Source organism: Myotis brandtii, unplaced genomic scaffold (genome assembly GCF_000412655.1).
Source record: "Myotis brandtii unplaced genomic scaffold, ASM41265v1 scaffold266, whole genome shotgun sequence".
NCBI lineage: Eukaryota > Metazoa > Chordata > Mammalia > Chiroptera > Vespertilionidae > Myotis > Myotis brandtii.
In genome coordinates this window covers 12,830,223-12,852,080 of record NW_005360124.1, presented here as the reverse complement: position 1 = coordinate 12,852,080, position 21,858 = coordinate 12,830,223, and the positions used below count along the sequence as shown (strand labels likewise).

General features: G+C 45.2%; 1 protein-coding gene across 2 annotated transcripts in view; it reads left to right on the top strand.

Annotated features, from left to right (window-relative positions):
• Positions 1–21,858, top strand: part of TJP2 (tight junction protein 2) — an 83,943-nt gene that overhangs the window by 13,875 nt on the left and 48,210 nt on the right. The window contains exon 1 of one of the 2 annotated variants that reach the window (XM_014541302.1): positions 7–138. The exons of the other annotated variant lie outside the window; for it this stretch is intronic. Within the exon in view, the coding sequence (XP_014396788.1) occupies positions 79–138 (60 nt within the window). The 5' untranslated portion in view covers positions 7–78. Of the gene's footprint in view, positions 1–6; positions 139–21,858 lie in introns of those variants that run through there. 2 annotated transcript variants of the gene reach the window in all.

Sequence of the window (21,858 nt, the reverse complement as noted above, 5' to 3'; positions counted from 1 at the left end):
CCAGGCCACAAGTCGGAGGACTGACCCGCGGCGCGGAGAAGGAGGAGGAGCGGGGCCCACGCGGGACCCGCGCCCGAGATGCTGGTGCGAGGAGATCGCGGGTTTCCACCCCGGAGGGAGCTGTCATGTTGGCACCATGTAAGTGCCCTCTTGCGCTCATTGGTGGGGAGAAGGGTCGCCGAGGGTGAACCTGGGAGCGCACGGTGGGCTTCCCAGATGTGCTGTGGGGAGCTGGGATTCTCTCCCCCCTGGGGAGGGCTGAGGGCAGGGGCTAGGCTGGGGGCCTTCGGGGCTCCTGGGTTCACTTCTCGGGTTTCAGATGAAGTCACTGAGTAGGGGAGACTGTCTTGAACTCTGTCTGGGATCCCTGCTACCTTGGAGGCATCTCTGGAGCCGGTCTGTCACCTGCTGTGTGGCTTTGTGCTTTCCCTCTCTGTTTCAAACCCCACTCTGTACTTGACTAAAGTTACTGGTGCTTGTGTGCTTGAGGCAGACTGACAACTCCGTAGAAACCAGGCTCTTCATTTCTCCCTTGGAATCAGCTTGTTCTCGGCGGGGAATGGAGATGGAGCTTCAAAAGAAACCACAACAAGGGAGCGCTGAATGCTTTCTACTCTGGCATTATCTTACCTGTCATTAGTTCCTTCTCTTTTATGTCTTCATTTGTCAGGTTTCCGCTCTTACACAGTAGTTGAAGTTATAAATAATCAGGGTTTTGACTGCCGGGTTTTGACAGTGAATACTCCAGAGCTTAGTAATGGAATACGCCTCCCACCTCTCTTTTAGCCTCAGTTCTCCGGCAGCGCGGCTTCCCTGGCAGCTGTGTGCCCTGAGTAATGGCTGTGGTTTCCCTGCCGTTCCCAGCAGATTCTTACCATCCTGGAAACTGCCCTCCCAACACACACTCCCTTCCCTCCGCCCAGGGAACCCCAGCAGAGAGGGAAAGAGGCCCTCTTCTCAGGTCTGTCCGTGGTCTGTGCCGGGTGCGCCCACGGTCCCTCTGGGAGAACAGGGCCCTCTTTGTCAGGGCCCCTCCGAGAGGAGACACACGCACCTGGGAAGGAGATGTTTTAAGTGAGAAGTTAGTAGGAGTGATTGCATTTGTAGCAAAGTGCCACGAGAATGAAGTTTGTTTATTCAATACCTTTTCACAAACCACTTCGCTTCGGTGTGGGGAATACAAATGATAAGAGGGCACCTCTACCACATTCTTGTCGGGGCAGCATGCAAATAACTCAGACTGATGGGTTCCAGTGAGAAATACGGACCGGTGCTGCGGCTTTCCTTTTGGGGAAGCTGAGGGGTGGGTGTTTCCTAAGGCGGCAGTGGTTTTGGATGTGTTTCTTGAGCTTTGCCAGAGCGGCTGCCAGACATTGATGAAGGGGAATTTTATTCTCTGAAATACTGCCTGTAACTTTTTTTTTCCAGGACGGGGCAGCTAATCACGTAGTGAGCACCTCCTGTGCTCATCACCGCGTGTGGTTTCTGGATGAGCCACACTCAAATTGTGCCTCAAAGTGTCTCTGTTAGACCTGAAAATTGAGCACTGTGTTTCTGCAACGCACGCTGCTGGGGTACCTGAGTGTGCAGCACAGAGAGATGTCCTGTGTGCGCTCCCTTCAGGGATTCTGGCTGGGAAGAAAGGGTGGCATTTGAACAGATACCTTACAACGTAAGCCAGTATAGGAAGATGGGGCGAATAACGCCGCCACCTCGTAGGGTTGAGTGAGGACTGGATGAAATAATGTAGGGGGCCTGGCATGTAGTGGGTGCTGCGTAAATGGCAGCTAGTAATAAGAACCATAAAGAACTCCCACTATGTAAGTGTTGGTTCCAAGGCTGAGAAGGGATGTGGGATTTAGAAGTATAGACAGGAGGTTCCCGGTGGATGTCCAGCAAAAAGAGGAACAGTTGGTTACACTCTCTTGAAAGGCCTTGAATGCCAGTAAGAGAACTTTAAGGGGGGGTTGGGTGAGGGGATGGAGGAGAAGAGATAGAAATCCCTGTTGTGTTAATGACTTGACTGTTTATACACAGAAGTGAACCAAGTTCCCAGTAAATACTCCACCCCAGTCCCTACACAGGGAAATATTACTATTTTTGAGGCACGCATATGCTTAAGACCAATGCATTTTTATATCACCCCCCGGGAATACCATTTGCTAGGACTTCTCCCTACATTTGTTTAACTTTTGATCTAGTTTTTTGTACATTGACAAAAGGTCACAGGCCAACCATTTATCTTCTGCAGAAGTGCCTGGGAATGCAAGGGAGGTGATAACATTCCTACAGTGACTTTTGAATTTGCAAGGTTTTCTCTCCTGAAGGTTTTTTTTTTTTTTAGGAGGCAGATACGTTCTTGAAATTGTAGTTTAAAAAGTCATGCAGATTTGGTTTGGGAGTGGCATGAAGTGTAGGCGTGCCTGGGGTGGGGTGAAGAGGTAGGAAGGGTTAGTAATCACTGCTGAAACTTTCAACATACTTCTAACAAGAATGTGAGCCATCTGGGAATTATTTTTTTGCCTAATCCCTGAAACAAATCCCAGTAACGAGTGTGGCTTCAGATTAAATTGTCTAGGTTGGGAGCTTACTTCCTATAACATGCCTCATTGATGAATTAGACCCTAAGCAGTTATCAGGGGGCTGAAATTTGCTGGCCAGGATGGCCTTGGGCCAGCCAGCCTTGGTGTTGAGAGGCATTTTTCCTGGAAAATTGGGTGGGTGGGGCAAAACGATTATCTCAGGTGTTTTACTGAGTAAGTTTCTTGATCCTCAATCCGAGGGTATATAAGGCTCAGAAACAAAGACCCAGGTCAGAATTAACACCTATTTATGGGTTAAGAACTTCAGTGTTTATGTGACCTTTTTTAAGGTTAAAAAAGAAATCATCCCTAAAGCTACTTCGGACCTACTTCACCCCCACAAGAATTTTTGTCATGACCCTTGTTATTGGACGCCTAAATAGCTAGCACATTTGTGAGGGTCTGCATCTCACACCTGTCAGAATGGCTGTCATCAACAAACGACAAGTGCTGGAGAGGATGTGGAGAAAAAGGAACACTCGTGCACTGCTGGTGGGAATGCAGACTGGTGCAGCCACTATGGAAGACAGTATGGAGTTTCCTCAAAAAACTAAAAATGGAACTCCCATTTGACCCAGTGATCCCACTTCTAGGAATATATCCCAAGAAACCAGAAACACCAATCAGAAAGGATATGTGCACCCATATGTTCATAGCAGCACAATTCACCATAGCTAAGATCTGGAAACAGCCTAAGTGCCCATCAGTAGATGAATGGATTAGAAAACTGTGGTACATCTACACGATGGAATACTATGCTGCTGTAAAAAAGAAGGAACTCTTACAATTTGCAACGGCATGGATGGAGCTGGAGAGCATTATGCTAAGTGAAACAAGCCAGTCAAGGGAGGGTTGGGGGGCAGGAGGGGAGGGTAAGAGATCAACCGAAGGACTTGTATGCATGCATATAAGCATAACCAATGGACATAAGACACTGGGGGGTAGGGGAGCCCGGGGGAATGTCAAGGGGAGAAAAAAAAAGGAGACCTATGTAATCTATGTAATACTCTTTGTAATACTTTAAGCAATAAAAAAAAAAGACTCCCAAAAAAATTTTGTGAGGGTCTGGGGTGGTATTTCCATTAAACATTTTTTAAAAGGCCATGAAACAGCAATGGGAAAAGTTACCAGGTACTCACTCCCAACATCCAGTGTTGATGGTAGCTGGGTCCAGGCTGGAAGGTTACCTAGGGAAGCAGTGATGAAGCTTGTACACTGCCCACGTTATATTGCAGGAGAGGCGGAGTTCTGAGTTGGAAAGTGCCTGCTCCCACTTTCTTAACTTGATTAGGAAATGCGCTTCTCAGAATAGCACGTGGTGACTGACTGCTGAACTTGGCGATTGACTACTGGAGCCCCACCGGCCTGCAGAGGCCTTCCAGCGAAGGTGCCGGTGTCATTTTGGGTTTTAAACGATTGGCGCCTCCATCATCCAGCCAGGCATTGCACCCAAAGCTTCATCAGCCTCGATAACCTGTGAGCTCAGTGGAGAGTCTAAGGACTGGCATATTGAAAAAATACCTAAGAGTTTGATTAAGCGTTTTCTCTGCCTCGTTTGCTGTCTCCCAAACTGTGTTTTCCAAAGTGTGCTTTACAGACAGACTTTCTTGCTGAGAGGGACATACCCTGTCTTTCCATTACTGTGCATGAATATTGTGCTTGAAGAATAAAAAAAACATAAAGCCAGCTACCTAACTAACTTATTTAATGGATTAGGTTACTTAGAATGAGGCAAAAATAAGTGTTAAGTAACAGTTCAGTTTAAGAAAAACAGTAAGTTATCAGGACGAGTGGTATGAGACTAAGTCAGAAATCATGAAGGTAGTCCTTCAAATCCAAGACGTGGGAAATACTGTGACGTTTATGGAGAGCTAGGTATACCTTGACGTCACCTTCAGGAAAGTTGGGCACAGAATGGCCCAGAAAAGCCAGGAAGGTTGAACTTGACAGATTTTATGTCTTAACATGTGCATCTTGCTCTTCTTGTCCACGGAGCTCTCTTACTGTTATTGAAGACTTTGTGAAGCTCTTTAATGTCTTGCCCAATTCTCCTTCCTTTCTCAGCTTCCTATAAGCCCTCGTGTGAGCAGTGTTTAAGGTTTGTCGGTATGGCGTTTACAGGGTAGAATGAAAAGGCCACTCCTGAGGGAAGTCACCCTGTGATCAAGTGCATCTCCTTTGCCATCCATCAGTGCCCAAGAATGGAGAGAGCCAGTCTCAGGTGTAAATGCATTTAACTTGAAAAGTGTAGTTTCCATTGGTCTGTGAAGTGAGCTTTAACAAGGATTGTCGTAGAGAATCCTTGACCTAGAGCAGTGGTTGGTTCTCAACCTTCTGGCCCTTTAAATACAGTTCCTCATGTTGTGACCCAACCATAAAATTATTTTCGTTGCTACTTCATAACTGTAATGTTGCTACTGTTATGAATCGTAATGTAAATATCTGATATGCAGGATGGTCTTAGGTGACCCCTGTGAAGGGGTCGTTCGACCGCCAAAGGGGTCGTGACCCACAGGTTGAGAACCGCTGACCTAGAGAAATGAGAGATGTGAAGCTCACATAGGTAAATAAAACCAGGATAGAAAATGCTTTGTTTGGGTCACCAAAATCCCTGCTTGTGTTTGTTCACGCACACCATTTTTGAAAAACCCTAAGCCTTCAATTAGTAACTTGTACTTTACTCATTTTAAATCAGCACAGATATTTGTTTAGTGCCTCCGCCAGGCAGTTAAAGTTAAGTCAGGTCTTTAACCTTAAAAAGATAACCAAACCTTCCTGCATCACTTGCACACCATTGTAAGTGGCAGACCATAGCAAGGTACATTTTTGTAATGTTTATTGTAACTTTCAGACTTAATACTTAGCCTAATTATAATATTCATGGATTATAGTTTTAATTTATGTTTCTTCTTCCCCAACATTGTATGTGTTTGTGGGGGGGGGGGGGGGGGGGGCGGGGAAATTTGGGGTTGCAGGAATGGTACTGGTGGAGAAAGCATATTCTTGGTAGATCTTCATGACTAAAATACATGTTTGTATTTTAGGAAGCTGGATAAACCAGAAAATTTCAAATTATACCATAAATCATGGCAAAGAATACAGATGTTCACTAAACTTTACCTCTGTGCATATGTAATCATGGATTTAGAATTCATTAATATGGTGATTACTATTTCTATTGTGGACTTTAATCATTCATTTGAAATATAAACATTATGTTTGCAAGAAAAAAAAAGGCATCACCTTTTGAAACTTTAATTATAGTGTGCCTCATCCGATAGATACCCTGTGTAAGCATGGGACTAAATATATACTGTAACTATTTATTAACAGTATGTGACAGTATTGTTAGTCACAGTCAGAGGTGTTTGGAGGGAATGTATATAACACATTGTGGGAGAGAATTATTGGGATAGGTGTTGGTAAGTAACAGTTACTAAGCTGCAATGAGTAGATAATGATTAAGAGCCAGTTATATCTTTGCCATTGTAGTAAAGAAAGCTTTGGTAGAGATGAGAGAATACAGCAGGTACCTGAGTGGAAGGTGAGCAGGGGAAATAATGCTTTCTCGTCATCAGTAGGAATTAATGAAGTCTTCTACTACATGCAGCTTCTAGGACTTTTGTTCTTCCTAGGAGGAAATAAAGTTCCGCATTTAGCTGCCTGTTTTCATTCATTGAGAACCATTTGTAATCACAGTCTGAAAGGAAGTGTTTCCTGTTCGAGGTTGTGGGGTGTCTTTTATGCTTATATAGCAGTGTGCTCCTGGGTGGAATGAACTTGAAGATGGGGAGCAGGGGAATGTGTGCTGTGAGAAACCAGCAGCCCATTCCCAATCCTGGGAAGACTGTGCCCAAGTACATCTGGCAAAGCAGAATGAACTTACTTGAGGGAATTAAGTAAAACTAACCGTTTCTGGTTTTGAAAAGAGCAGTCCTTTAGAAGAAACTTCCTGGTGAGCTCATTCTTAGGAGCCCTTTCCTCCCTACCTTCTTCACTCAGGCTGAATCAGCCGCCTTCTCGCCTGTGATTGGTTAGTGTGCACATGCTAGTATTTATTAGAGCTCTTATCACGTCTGGCAGGACCAGTCACTTCCGTCAGCCGGGAACCCCTCCCTGGCCTGAGTCATCTTGCAAACCCCAGAAGACAGGGCACCGGGCACATGACTAAGTACCACATCGAACTGCCTTGATTTGGGGAGGGCCTGTGGCATACACTAGTGAGAATTGAAGATGCATGGAGAAGTTAGAAGAGTGGATTCCTGGCATTTCTACAGTGAGGAGATAATAGCTCGTAAGGGAAAAAAGTGTAGAATTACGTACAGACCATTTTTGTGGGGGCATATCAGCTGGGTGATTTCAGCAAGGCAAGCAGTTCTGGTTCTCAGTCTCTTTGTAGGGAAATGAGCTGTTACGGTCGATGGTCTCTGAAGTCTTTTCGGGGTTTAAGTTTCTGAGGGTTCTAAGTGTTTGGGTGTAAAGCCTGGAGAGAGAACATTCTAAATAATTTCTATTAACTCTTGTCATCATAAAGTGTTTCTAGGCTCCGTAACAACTTTTGTGTTTCTTTATTTTTTTTTGTCTTTTAAAAAGAGGCCCGTGTGGCTCAGTTGGTTGGGTGTTGTTCCGTGTACTGAAACGTTGCTGGTTCCACTCCTGGATCAGGGCACATGCCCAGGTTGCAGGCTTGGTCCCTCATAGCTGGTGTGCAGGAGGCAGCCGATTGGTGTTATGCTCTCACATTGGTATTTCTCTCTCTCTCTCCCCCCCCCCCCCTTTTCTCTTACTCTCTAAAAAAAAAAAAAAGGCAATAAACTGTTAAAAAATAAAATAAAATAAAAAGAGATCCAGTGGGTTCTCTCTGAAAGGCATTGGTCTCGAAGGCAAACTGGGAACCTGAGTGGCTATAGTTGTTTAGCTCATGAAGTGATGGAAGGATCTATTATTCAGTTGCAGCTTAAATAATGTACCAGCCCGGTGCGTGCTGGATTCTTTTCCTTACTCTGCAGCCCAGGCAAGCAAACAAAACCATCATTTTCTCCTTCCTCTTCCCCTCCACCCTTCCCAGTAAAAGCAGCATACGGGGAGACTCCAGCACCCCCTCCTTTCCCATGGGCGTCTCCCCCAGGGACCCCATTGCTGTGGCATGAGGGTGGACGGTAAGGCAGGCCTGCAGCTGGGAGGCCTCTCGGATGTGTTCTTCGCGAGGCGCTGAAGATGAGCCTACTGGGTACTCTTGTGAGACCTCCCTGTTCACTAGCGTAAACTCTCTCGCTGTCCTCTGAGTCTCAGCGTCCCTTCAGGCACCCCTGAGTTTTTCTGCCTCCCTTGGGCCGGCCTGTTTAGTGTCTGGGTGAGTTTTAAGAGGGGAGAGGGATTTGTGGCATCTTAGACACCCATTGACATTTTCCAGAAATGGAACTGGAAGCATTTGTGCTTTTCCGTCTGGTGTTATTGTTAGAGACTAAAAACAGGCAAGTGGTGACACATGGCAATGAAGAGGCTCTGAGTTCGTTTTGATTATCAGTGGCCTTCTTTCTCGCAGTACCTAAATTCGGATTTTAATCAAAGGTCCGGGAGAAATTTTTAGTCTACTGATAACTGCTTAGGCGCACAGTGTGCCGATGCCTTTACTCAAGAGGCAGGGAGAGGCAGGAAAGGTTGACTCAATTTACCGAAGAACTGAGGTTAAAAATATTGGTCTGAAACTGGGGAAAAAATCTCCCATGGAAACAGTGGTGTCCAGAGTCTGTTCTCCCGAGCCTGCTCACTCACCCTGAAGCTTTTTCTACATTATTATTTTTATGGTGTTTCCTTGAAGTATAATTTTTAAAAATATATATTTTATTGATCTTTTACAGAGAGGAAGGGAGAGGGATAGAGAGTTAGAAACATTGATGAGAGAGAAACATCAATCAGCTGCCTCTTGCACACCCCCTACTGGGGATGTGCCCGAAACCAAGGTACATGCCCTTGACCGGAATCGAACCTGGGACCCTTCAGTCCGCAGACTGACGCTCTATCCACTGAGCCAAACTGGTTAGGGCGAAGTATAATTTTCATACAGTAAAATGCACAAATCTCAAGTGGAGAGCTTGGTAAATTTTTTTTTTTATTATTGTGGTAAAATACATGTAACATGAAATCAGCCATTTTAAAGTCTACAGTTCAGTGGCATTTAATTCATTTATCATGTTGTGCAGCCACTAGTTCCAGAGCTGGATGAGTCTATACATGAGTGCATTCACCTGTGTGGTTACCACCTAGATCAAAAAATAAGAACTTGCCGAAACCGGTTTGGCTCAGTGGATAGAGCGTCGGCTTGCGGACTGAAAGGTTCCAGGTTCGATTCCGGTCAAGGGCATGTACCTGGGTTGCGGGCACATCCCCAGTAGGAGATGTGCAGGAGGCAGCTGATCGATGTTTCTCTCTCATCGATGTTTCTAACTTTCTCTCTCTCTCCCTTCCTCTCTGTAAAAAAATCAATAAAATACATTTAAAATAATAAAATAAAATAAGAACTTTCCATCCCCCTAGAAGGTTCTCTGGCCACTTTTCCGACTGTTAGCACCCCACCTGCAAGGAATAGTTTTGCTTGACCTTGATCCATGTACATGAAATCAAGATTTTGTGTGTGGCTTCCTTTGCTCACATGACCTTTGTGAGATTCCTCTGTGTTGTAAGGTGGTTCCACAGTTCTGTTTTATTGCTGAATAGCATTCCACTGATAGGAATTTATCGTAGTCTGTTTAGGCATTCTTTTGTTGGTAGGTATTGGGGTTTATTGCCAGCTTTTTTTTTTTCCTATTATGAATAAAGCTGCTATGAACATCACCTACACCTTGTTTTGTGGACTTACTAGTAAGCACATAGTTCCCTTGTGTAAATTCCTAGGAGTAGAATTGCTGGGTCATGGCTTGGGGACATGTTTAACTTTCATTCTGTAATTTCTTTTTTAAATGTGTTTTTTATTGGTTTTAGAGAGAGAGGGGGGAAGGGAGAGGGAGATAGAAACATCAATGATGAGAGAGAATCATTGATCAGCTGCCTCCTGCACATCCCCTGGGGATCTGGCCTGCACTCCAGGCATGTGCCCTGACCCGGAATCGAACTGTGACCTCCTGGTTTATAGATTGATGCTCAACCACTGAGTCATACCGGCTGGCTACTCTGTGATTCTTGAGAGATTTTTATGAGTTTGCTTGAGAAATTATAATTTGCAAGACTACAAATTAATGCAGAAACTGAAAGGTGACTTAATTCTAAGACCTGCTGCTTTGATGTATAACTTAATGAAACTTAATGAGTGTTTTCTTTTTTAAGTCAATCTGAGTTGTTAGCTTCTAATAGAGTAAGTAAAAGGTGATCTATAAATCTGGTTTATAGATGGGCTAAAGAGGCTACGGCCCGCGGGCCACATGCCAATACAAATATTGTATTTGTTCCCGTTTTGTTTTTTTACTTCAAAATAAGATATGTGCAGTGTGCATAGGAATTTGTTCATAGTTTTTTTTTTAAACTATAGTCCGGCCCTCCAACGGTCTGAGGGACAGTGAACTGGCCCCCTGTTTAAAAAGTTTGAGGACCCCTGCTCCAAAACATGGTCAACAGTGGCTGTCCTCTTTCTAGCTTATATTATGAAATATGAGCTATAATGTACTGCTCTTTTGTTTTTATTAAATTTATTGGGGTGACATTGGTTACTTAATGTATTGCTCTTGAGACATTTAAAAATCTTGAATCAATTTTGGCAAAATCCTCCCTATAACGATGGCACATGTGGAAAGAACTGAGTTTTTCTAATGTCTGAATCTTCTCTCATTCACATAATCTTCCTTATAACTCTGACCGATGTTACCTTTTTGAGGACCTTACTGTTATTGTTTTGAAAAGGTGGTTAGCTAGAAACAGAGGGACCAAGTGATTTATCGATTAATGTTTTATTTTAGGCTTATATCTGTAGTGTTATTTCTGAAGGCTCCTTGCAGAGAAATTTTAAGCGATAAGGAAAGCAAGGAGGATTTGAAGTTCCCAGATAAAGCATGATCGGTAACTTCGTTTTAGCCACTGGTTTTGCAGGCCCGGCTCCTTTGCAAAAGCTTCCTTAAATTTGAATGTGCTAGAAATACATTGACAGAATCCCCCGTTTCATCTCTTCTTCGCCAGACTTACCCAGTCGGCCAGGGCTGACAATGGATGTCCAAACAGTTCACAGTGGCTGATACAATGGACAAAGGGCTTCACTGTTTGGAGAGTGGAAAGAGGAGCTGAAGGGGAGCTTCTTACGGGCATTGACCTAATTCACTCCTTCGACAGAAATGATTGGTTTTAAATATATATGTCTGCCCTGTCTACCAGTGTTACAGCTGGCGGTGTCACAGCCTGGAGAGGAAACCCGTGGTGCTGCTGCTTTGTGTATTTTTGTGAAGTACGGCCTTTATTTCTATGTGATAATATCCTTAAACAATTTTTTTTTAAAGCCTAAGTAAAGTTCTGCCATGAACTGATATTCCACCAAAGGTGGGGGATTGAGAAAAGCAGCAGAAACTGCATTACCACCCATCTGGGTCCCAGAAAACCTCCTCACGGGCGGGAATGGGTTAGTCACCCACTTTTCTTTCTTTTTTTAAAATATATTTTATTAATTTTTTACAGAGAGGAAGGGAGAGGGATAGAGAGTTAGAAACATCGATGAGAAAGAAACATCGATCAGCTGCCTCCTGCACACTCCCTACTGGGGATGTGCCCACAACCTATTAGCAATGCCTTTGACCGGAATCGAACCTGGGACCCTTGAGTCCGCAGGCCGACGCTCTATCCACTGAGCCAAACCGGTCAGGGCAGTCACCCACTTTTCAAAGATGAAATTCTTTGTGGGCCTTTCCTCTGTGAAATGTGGGGAACCCGAAGTGGGTTAAAAATAAAAATTAGTTGAGCCACTGCTAAATATCGAAGTTCCGTGTTTGTCATTTACTTTGTCCGGAATACACATCAGCGATGCCTTTGCTATTTCTGACCACGGATATCTGCAGCCGGCAGGCGCTGCGGAGACGGTCTCTCCCCTATTAATAGAAGAGGCGCAAAGGGGAATGCCCATGTCACGGTGGGGGAAGAGCTCATGGGGCTTAGTAAGCTCCAGCCAACAATTGCATCGTTGTTCTGAGTTGTTGAGTGTGATTAGATGATTAAATATAAATGTTGACCTGATTGGATTCTATCCCAGCAATGAACTGTCCTGAAAAAACAGCAGTAGCATATCATTCCACCAGACTTGTTCTTTGGGCTTTATATGTGGGATAATGATTTCTGCAGTGAAGTGTCATAAAAACTGGGGCACGTGGTGTCTCTCAGTCTCTCGTTTGTTCCCGCTTGGGTGTATTGGCTGGATGTGTCGCCTGCTACACCTACAGTCCATTATCTTCATGGGAAGCAACATAAGCTTTTTAAAAATATAATATATATATTCTTATTGATTTTAGAGAAGAAGAGAGAGGGAGAGAGAGAGATAGAAACTTCAATGATGAGACAGAATCAATGATCGGCTGCCTCCTGCACATCCCCTACTGGGGATCAAGCCTGCAACCCAGGCATGTGACCTTGACCGGAATTGAACCTGGGACCCTTCAGTCCACAGGCCGGCGCTCTATCTACTGAGCCAAACCAGCTAGGGCCAACATAAGCTTTCTGGTTGGGATGAATTGCATCAAAACGAATGCTTGGAGACACCGAACTCTGCAAAATGTCCCCAATTAGACATAGACTTCCCTGCATGTGTCCGTCCTTTCGGAAGAGCGGTGTGTTTTCAGTGAGGCCTGGGTCCTCCCTGGAGTGGGGAGGGGGCTCAGTTTCACGTGGAGGGCAGCTCTGGCTCTTTGCATTCTTAGCAGAGAATGGCTGCTCAGTAAATGAAGGAAGGAGAAAGGAGAAGGCGGGCCCCAAAGGACTGAAATGTGGGCGGCGTGGGTGTGCATTCTCTCCCCTTCCTCCCTAGATTCTCTACCTCCCAAGAAAGCACTTGGCAGGCGGCTTGGAGGCTATTGGAACCTGAAAAACTTTGCATTATTGGACTGACAAGTCGAAAGTGTGCATTGATGGAGCTTGTAAAACAGCTCTGGGCTGTGCGCTTGTTTTCTATAAATGTTATGGGTGTGTCAGGGCAGGCTCCCTCCAGCTGACTCCTGAAGTTTGTGTGAAGCGCCCGCTCATGAGGGAGCCCAGGGCACAGGCAGATGCAGCTGGTTTTGCTCTGTGCCCTGAGACGTCACGTTTCTCTTGTGAAGTGGGGGAAGGAAGCCATGCAGTTGATGTCCTGTTAGACCCTTGGTACAGGTCTCGTTGAATAGTCCCAATCAATTGTGGGCAGGTGTTAAAACTCACTTTTATAGGGGAAGACACTGAGGCTCAGAAATGTTAAGTAACTTGCCCGAGGTCACACAGCTCCTGTGACCGGGAGGGAATCTGAGCCAAGGTCCATGTGACTCATTTGAAACCTGCAGGTTTTTGCAGTTGCGCCAGCCTCTGCTTTTTCAGAATCAGATGCACAAAGAAATAGGGAGAGACGCAACAGACAGCATCCCTCTGTTGATGGTTAGGAGTTTAAATATTATCATTGAATGTGTAGAGGACCCTCTTCCCTCTGCCTGCCCAGGAATCGCGAGTGACAATAATATGCCAATGTTAAGAGATTGATTGATACCTTCTTCAGTGACCTCTGTGTGTCCCCCACTGTGTGAGGCCCCAAAGACCCTATCAGATGAGCAAGACACAGCCTCACGGGGAAGTAGATTACATAGACAACTAGCTAAAAATCACAGTTTTATTACAGAAATATTAAGAATATGTCTTGTCAAGTGAAAGTCTACTTTTCTCAAGTTCACAGTCTCCAGTTAGAAATGACTGTGTCATTCCATCCACTCTCCCCACAAAAAGCAGTGGTTACATGAATGGCAACCGAGCACATGGGTAGTGGAATTAGAAAGAGCATCTTAGATATGCTGTGTTTGGGAACTTGCCTGTTAAAGGTCAGAATTCCACCACAAGTTCCCTGAGGGTCAAAGTACATCTTTTAAAATAGGAAATACCTCCAAGAGGTTTAGGCTACCAGACACTCACACTTTAGTGTGACATAGGACAGTCAGATTATTCTGATATGTATCCGACACCGTGTGCATGGATAGAGTAGGAACTTTAAAATGTTTTTATTGATTTTTTTTAGAGAGAGAGGAAGGGAGAGGGATAGAAACGAAGATGAGAGAGAAACATCATTGATCAATTGGCTGCCTCCTGCATGTTCCCTACTGGGGACCAAGCCCTGCAATGGAGGCACATGCCCTGACCGGGAATCGAAATGATGCTCAACCACTGAGCCACACCGGCCGGGCAAGTGAGGCTTTTGAATGGGGATACAAGTGAGGGGGAATTTTGGAGCCGGAACATTTTGGTGATGGACCAAGCCATTATGGAGTGCCAGGTGTTTGCCTTTGGATGGGTGGGGTAGGAGAACATCGAAAACCAGAGCAACCAGCCCAAGGGGTAGAAAGAGCAAGGAAATGTCAAGAAATCTCTAGAAGTTATTTCTTTCCTGTTCCTTCCTGCTGTTAAGGGTGCTTTTGTCTCTTCCTCACCTACTCCTGCATGGCTTTCTCCCCCAGGACCCAGCATGGATGAGTTAGATGTGCTCCCACGGACAGTGTGATAAGGCTGACACTGTATGACATGCCGATATTTGGTTGTATGCTCAGCCAGGACAAATGCAGGATATGTAATTTTGATTAGAATAAGTCAGACTTCATGGTGGGTAGTGGAAACTTACAGTCTTTACAAACAAGTTTCTTCTAACACAGGGCTTGCCTGGGGCCATGGGGCCACATCCTTGTGGTCTTTCTGTGAGGTGCCCAGATAGCATCCCCACCTGAGATCAGGAGCCAAGGTTTTCCCTTCTCTGTGTCCATCACATTTCTTTGCAGAGTCTTGCCCAGTGCGTGTGTTGATAATACTCACACATGTAGTTAATCATCTACTTTGAGGAAAATCTGAAGCAAGATTTTGATCTCAGGCCAGCTTCCCCCTCAGACCGTGATTGGAAATGGTGGACAAGTTCAGATTTTAGATTAGGTAAAATATCACCAGGGAAGTTCCATTGTTACCGAAACCAAGGGTAGTGCCCTTTGAATTGACCTGACTTTTGGATTATGTCCCCGCTAAGAACTCACTCATTATTAATTTAAAAAGAAAAAGAAATACACAGGCAAACAAAACAGAATTATCCCCAAATAGGGACTGGCTGCTCAGGATAGTCCTAGGCTTGTTGAAGGTAGAAGTGAGGAAGGAAAGCAAAGATCAGAAAGTGTGTGCACCTCCTTCGGCACCAGTGTGAGCACCTTGCAGGAAAGGCATTTTGCATAAGTTGAAACTAGGGATCGGCAACTATAGCTAGCTGTCTGTTTGGTTCGTCTTGTTTGCTTTTCTGCCCACTAGCTAAGCATTGTTCTTCCATTTTATAATGGTTACATTTTAAATGGTAATGTCAGTATCTGTATAATGCTAAAATATATCAACTATGTGGCCCTTTAAGGAAATGTTGGCTGTCCCCTGGTTCAGAACTCCTAGAATTTCTCGCATGTGCTTTTGACATCACAGATTAGTCATGTCAGGATGCTGACCTGCGAAAGATTCTGGCTTCACGAGGATGCTCTTGTCCGAGGGCCCTCTTGGCTGTGGTAAAGCGAGAGGGAGAAGGGGTTGGATGGGCGTGCCAAAGGGCTGGTTTGCTTCTGGTGTCAGTTGAGGCAGGTCACAGACTGATAACTGGGGCCAGTTGGGAAGTGCTGAGTATAGACTTCTTCCAGGCTAAGCAGTAACATCAGTGAAAATGTGGAGGAAGTATGCTTCAAAGTGCATTTTGTTTTTAGGATTTGTTAGAGAGGGAGAGAGGGAGAGAGAGAAACATCTGTGTGAGAGTGAAGCATTGATTGGCTGCCTCCTGCACGCCCCCTACTGGGGGTTGAGCACACAACCCAGGCATGACTGGGAATTGAACTGGCGACCTTTCAGTGCACCGGATGCCGCCCAATCAGCTGAGCCTTACGGACCCCGGCAGATGGACACTCTGGATGGCGCAGTTTGTTCCCTTGGTCCTTTGACTTCATCTGGTGTGCGCGCCCATTTATCAGAATGCCTAGGAAATCTTTGTTACATGCCCTGATAGCGGTTTCCTGTCCACCCTTAAGTAATGTGCCGCAAAGGTGTCTTTGGAACCTGCCTTAGAAATGGTAGTTCCTCAGTCTTTTCTCACAGTAGGAGATCTTGGCTGTGCCTAAGCCCGGGGCTGGGCAGCATGCCTCAGCTGCACATGGACCCCGTGCCAGGTCTCCCTTACCTCCTCCCCAGCTCCTGTATCCTGCGGGGGCTGCCCACCTAGCTTACATTTCTTCCCTGCTTCCTAGTAAGATGAGCAATTTGGACTCAAATTGCTAAAAATACAAATCCACTGATCCTACCTCAGACTTTTTACTTATTTTGCTCATTAATGAGGCCAAGATCCTTCCCGAGACCATTTTGTTCATTAATGAGGCCAAGATCCTTCCGGAGACCCTGGCTCCGCCCCCACCCCTCTCTCCTTCTATAGTTGCTTGCTGGCCCCTTGATTTATGCCTGGGAAGGCAGGACCCATGTGCATTATCCTCACTGTTTGAGTCTCCAGGGCTCCATACAAAGCCTGGTATGAAAGAGGTGCTTAATAAATATTTATTGAATGAACTGATGGATGGATTCCACTTTCCACGTGAAACTTTAACTCCTGTAACTTTTTCCTGGAAAATGATGTTCTTCCGCACCTATAATTAGATCCAGAGATCAACAGTTGGAAAGTGTTATTCCTCTGAATATCCCCACAGTGCCCAGAGCAGGGTCAGAAACACCGTAGAGTGTTGATTGACTGTAATATGCTTTTGTGTTTCCATTTAATGTTAAGAAACGACAACTAAAAGTATAATTGTTCCCTTTTAGTCATCGCCACCCCCTTCACTGTTTGCACATTTACTTGGCCTCTTATAAAAGCTATAACAGCGGGATTTTATTGTGATTATTAAAGTTTGAAGGGAAACAGTCTCTCCCCTTTTATTATTGCGCCACCTAGTGGATTATGTCTGTTTACTGTGCAGTGGCCTTTGCTGATTTCCTGGTAATTATAGTATATTCAAAAAAAAAGGGGAAATGCTGGGAACTTTTTTTATGCTTTAAGACTGCATACAATTTCTGCCCACAGTTTGTCACTAGGCAGAAATAGATTTTTTGAGACGAGCTCAACATTGTTTAATTGAGGATTTAATAAAGAAGTTGCCCCGTATCTGAAATGTCCCATGTTACCGACAAAGGAAAACAGTGAGTTGGGAGAAGGGTGTGTCCTGCACATTTTTGTCATGGACTGTCAGTTTAACTCAGTTTCTGTATTAATGGTAAACAAGATACTAGATCTAAGAATGAGTAGTTTATTTCTAAGTTTGGAAACAGGGCTGTTTCAAACATCTGAACTTCTCTTTCCTTTAAATTTTGTCATAAAAAAAATTTAGGAGCCTAACTATTTTCGTATAATGTGCTTTTCAGTTTCATCTACTCTGTTTTATTATTAAGTCAAAGTCATTAGCAAAGTTTGTAGATTTGCATTTTCATTATTTTTAATAGCTTGTCATCTGGGAGGGAGGTGGATGCAGGAAACTCCACCTTTCTTTCCCCTTCCTGCCTCTGGTCTTCGTTGCCCCCTCCTCTCTTAATGGTTCCACCGAGAATTCTTTTGTTTTCTCCCTCAATTTCCATGAGATGCAGTGGACACGCAATGTGCCAAATGCACCACGCAGGGATACGTTCCATTATCAAGTTTATGATGCTTTAAATATGTAACAAATACTTATGCAGTTGAAGCCATAAATTGTAAACTCTTTAATCGTATCTATAGATGAATAGTTTAATATAAAATGTCATTTACTGAGAGCCGTTTACATTCATGTTTTCAAACTGTCATTTGCTCAATTTTATCAACCACAAAGAGTTCACAATCTCCCTCCCATGCACTATCCCCCCACCCCCATCTTTCTTTAAAAAAGTTTTTTTTTATTGATTTCAGAGAGGAAGGGAGAGGGAGATAGAAACATCAGTGATGAGAGAGAATCATTGATAGGCTGCCTCCTGCATGCCCCCTACTGGGGATCGAGCCTGCAACCCAGGCATGTGTCCTTGACCATAATCGAACCTGGGACCCTTCAGTCCGCAGGCCAATGCTCTATCCATTATGCCAAACCAGCTAGGGCGCACACACAATCTTTTCTTGCTGAAAATTTTTTTTAAAAGATTACCAAAATGATCCCTGAAGTATGGAAACAAATACTGTTTCTGTAAATAAGTAGTATTTTTCTTTTTCCTTCTCAAAATGGCATTTGAAAAAGATGGCATTTTATTCACCTTGACACAGAACTGTTTATTGCTAGAACTTCTTTTTTAAAAATCTTTTTATTGATTTTTAGAGAGAAAGGAAGGGAGAAGGGATAGAGAGATAGAAACGTGGATGAGAGAGAAATATCATCGATTGGCTGCCTCCTGCACGCCCCCCACTGGGGACCGAGCTCACAGCCTGGGCATGTGCCCCAACCAGGAATTGAACAGGTGATCTCTTGGTCCCTGAGTCGACGCTCCACCACTGAGTGACACAGGCTGGGCTAGAACTTCTTTTTAAAAGTAGTGGGGTCAGTACATTTGGTTAATCCACATATACACTACACACTAGGGGTGGGATGCCCCATGTACAACAATGTTTGCCTTAGTATTAATTATAGTAGCAAAAAATTGGAAACTGTTGAAAAATTGCTAGGAATATGGTGAATAAGTTTACTACATGTGGCTGTTTACAAGTTTAATTTAAATTAAGTTAAGCCTTCGGTTCCTTAATTGCAGTAGCCACATTTCAAGTGCTCAGTAGCCACATGTGGCCAACTTATTGGACTCACAGCTGCAGAAAGTTGTCTCCCGGAGCAGAGTTCTGCTGCAGAGCTGCAGGACCAGGGCCTCTCCCGCTTTAACGTGCGTGTTAATCCCACGGGGGCTCCGTAAAGTGCACCTTCCTACCCGCAGATCCTAGGCAGGACTTGAGATTGTGCTTTTCTGACAAGCTCCCAGGTGCTGGCAATACAGTTTCTAAAGGTGAGGGTCTTCATGGTCCTGCCTTTATCCCCCAATTCTGAGAGGAAAGGCGTGCCTTTGAGGCTCAGGATGCTGTGGGTGGGTGTACTGGCTCTCAGGGGATGGAGCAGGCACACTGGTAAGTGCCAGGAGCATTGTGCCTTGGGTCTGGGAGGGACAGTTTACCTTGGGTGTCTCATACAGGGCCAACCCTGCCAGCAGGACTTACGCTCGGACTCTAATCATTGTTTTCCTAACCTGCCTTTTGCCAGTTAATAATTTTCTCTATCTTGGTGCCTGTCATGGGGTGGTGGTTTGTTTGTTTGTTTTTTTAAACTAAAGCTATGTTTTAATGTTTCGCAGACTTAGTCAGGTTGAAAATCATAAAGCAGACAGGGCTGTGTCTCTGTTGGCAAATTAGCACCTTCCTTTTGGGCTTATTAATGGCTTTGTAATTACAAATAAGAAGGGTCTGTTTAAATGATAATTATACCGTACTGGTTAGTGTACCAGAACTGTGAACACAGAGGCCTTAAATATAATGTAGTTATCTGCTGATGTTTCTTTGCCTCATAGCTTGTTAAATTGGACTCATGCAGGGCAGGTCTGGGTTCGGGGCGCTGGTGGGGGGTGTGGCCTGTGGGGATAGGTCCACTATGGGAGCGCCGCTCATCCAGGTCAGCCGAGGGTCTGTGGACCGGCGCTTTGAGCGGCTGCTCCCTGGTCTGGCATCTCCCCATGGAGCACTCGCCTCTCCAGAGGACCAGGTTGGGCCGGGCCCAGGGACAATAGCACTGAGAGGCGGCGGAGTAGGTCTTAGTCCAGTGGCATCCAGAACCCACCTCCCAGCCTCCAGGGTCAGCTCTGGGAGCCCAGTGGTGGCGCTGCTGCGCCTGCGGCGGGCATCCGGAGGAGGCAGCAGAGAGCGAAGAGGAGGAGCCCTGGGCTCCTGCGTTGAGCGTCTGCCCCCTGGTGGTCAGTGCACATCATAGCGACTGGTCAACCAGTTGTTCTGGTCGTTGCGCCGGGCAGTCGCTGGGCTTTTATTATGTAGGATAGGATAATGTATAATGACATGTATCCCATACATATGTGTGTATGTATTTTAAATTAAGATTTTATTTTTTTCTAGAGCAGTTTAGGGTTTGCAGCAAAATTGAGGGAAGAGTACAGAGATTTCTCATATACCCCCTGCCCCACCCGTGCACAGCCTCCCCCATTATTAACATCCCACACCGGAATGGTACATTTATTACAGTTGATGAACCTACACTGACACGTCATTATCACCGAAAGCCCATCGTTTACCTTATAGTTCACTCTTGGTCTTGTATGTGGGTTTGGACAAATGTATAATGACATGCATCCCATCATTATGGTATCATACAGAGTATTTTCACTGCCCTAAAAATCTTTCGTGCCCCGCCTACTTAGCTCTCCCTCCCTCTAACCTCCTAACCCCTGGCAACCACTGATCTCTTTATTGTCTTCTAGTTTTGCCTTTTTCAGATGTGACAGAGTTGGAATCGTACAGGATGCAGCTTTTTCAGATGGGCTCCTTTCACTTGATCATGTGCATTTCAATGTTCTCCACGTCTTTGCATGGCTTGATAGCTCGTTTCTTTCCAGCTCTGAATAATGTTCCATTGTCTGGATGTACTACCGTTTATCCATCCACCTATCGGAAGGTGTCTTGGTTGCTTCCAAGTTTTGGCAATTCTGAATAAAGCTGCTCTAAACATCCGGGCGCAGGTTTCTGTGTGGACATGAACTTTCGTTCCCTTTGGGTGAATACCAAGGAGCACAATTACTGGGTTCTGTGGTGAGGTTTAGTTTTGTAAGAACCCATCCGACTGCTTTCCAAAGTGGCTGTACCGTTTTCCATGCCCGCCAGCCATGAATGAGAGTTCCTTTTGCTCCACACCCTCACCAGCCTTTGTTGTCAGGGTTCCAGACTGCGGCCAGCGGTAGCTAACTCACAGGATTATCCCGTGAGCAGTTGTATAGGGTCCTTGGTATGGTGCTCTGCTGCGTGTTAATGACTTCCTGTCTTTGCAGCTCTCATAACCTTCTTATCTCCTGTTCTTTTAACACTACCACGCTGTAGAGTAAGTTATGTTGACATCTCTGTCCATGCTGAGAATGTATGCTAAACAGTTGACTTCCCAGGCACACTGAGTACTTGTAGCGTCTTGAATGCACCCTGAAGGTTATTCCTCCTGGCTGGGACCGTGCTGTTCCCTCTTTCTAGAAGGTCCACCCACCCAGCACGTCAGTCACCCTCCAGCACTGAGCTCCCGTAGAGCCCTGAGTGGGAGGGTGGGCCTTCCTTGGGGCCGGTGCACATCCCCCTCCACCCACACCTCCCATCCCCAGTGAATAACTTCCACCCATGCCATCGATTTCAGTTTCCATCCTTGCCATTACCCATCACCCACCTTCCTCCAGCCCCTCACGGCCCTTTTTCTTCCATGAACATAATAACCTTGTTTCTCCTCAGGGCCTTTGCCTCTGCTGTACCCTCTCTCCAGAGGTCTGTCCAGAGTTTCTTATCATTAGTTCTTTCCAATGTCACATCTCATGGCCCTTACTGCTACCTGAGATTATAATATGTTTACTTGTCTATTGTCTTCTTTCCTCCTTTAAACTCCTCCCTGTGAGGGAAGGATTTGGGCTTGTTATCCCCCCAGAATCTAGAACAGGGTCTGACACATCCCAGGGGTCCCGGGAACGTTGGTTGCATGAATGAGCCTCGTAAATTTATTTGTCCGCTGTTGTCTTTGCAGAGCTGTGCTTATGGTCCCACTTCCCCACGGGACTGTGACTGCCTTGGGGTGGGATTCAGTGTTGCTTGTCTTTCAATCCACAGGGCCAGTGAATTGCTGCTCAGTAAATGTGATTGAATATGTGAATATGGAAGTGAGGAATCTTTGAGACATAAATCCCTAAATTCTTGAGGTCTTCTCAAGGAGGCAGCTGTCCACCACAAAATGTCCATTTGAACAACTAACTGCTGGTCAGAACAGGCTGCGGGGTTTGGATGGCCTTTCTCTCTGGCCTTTTTCAGGGTCTTGGCCCTGTGTTGTTCTTTAGGCTCTGAGTGTTC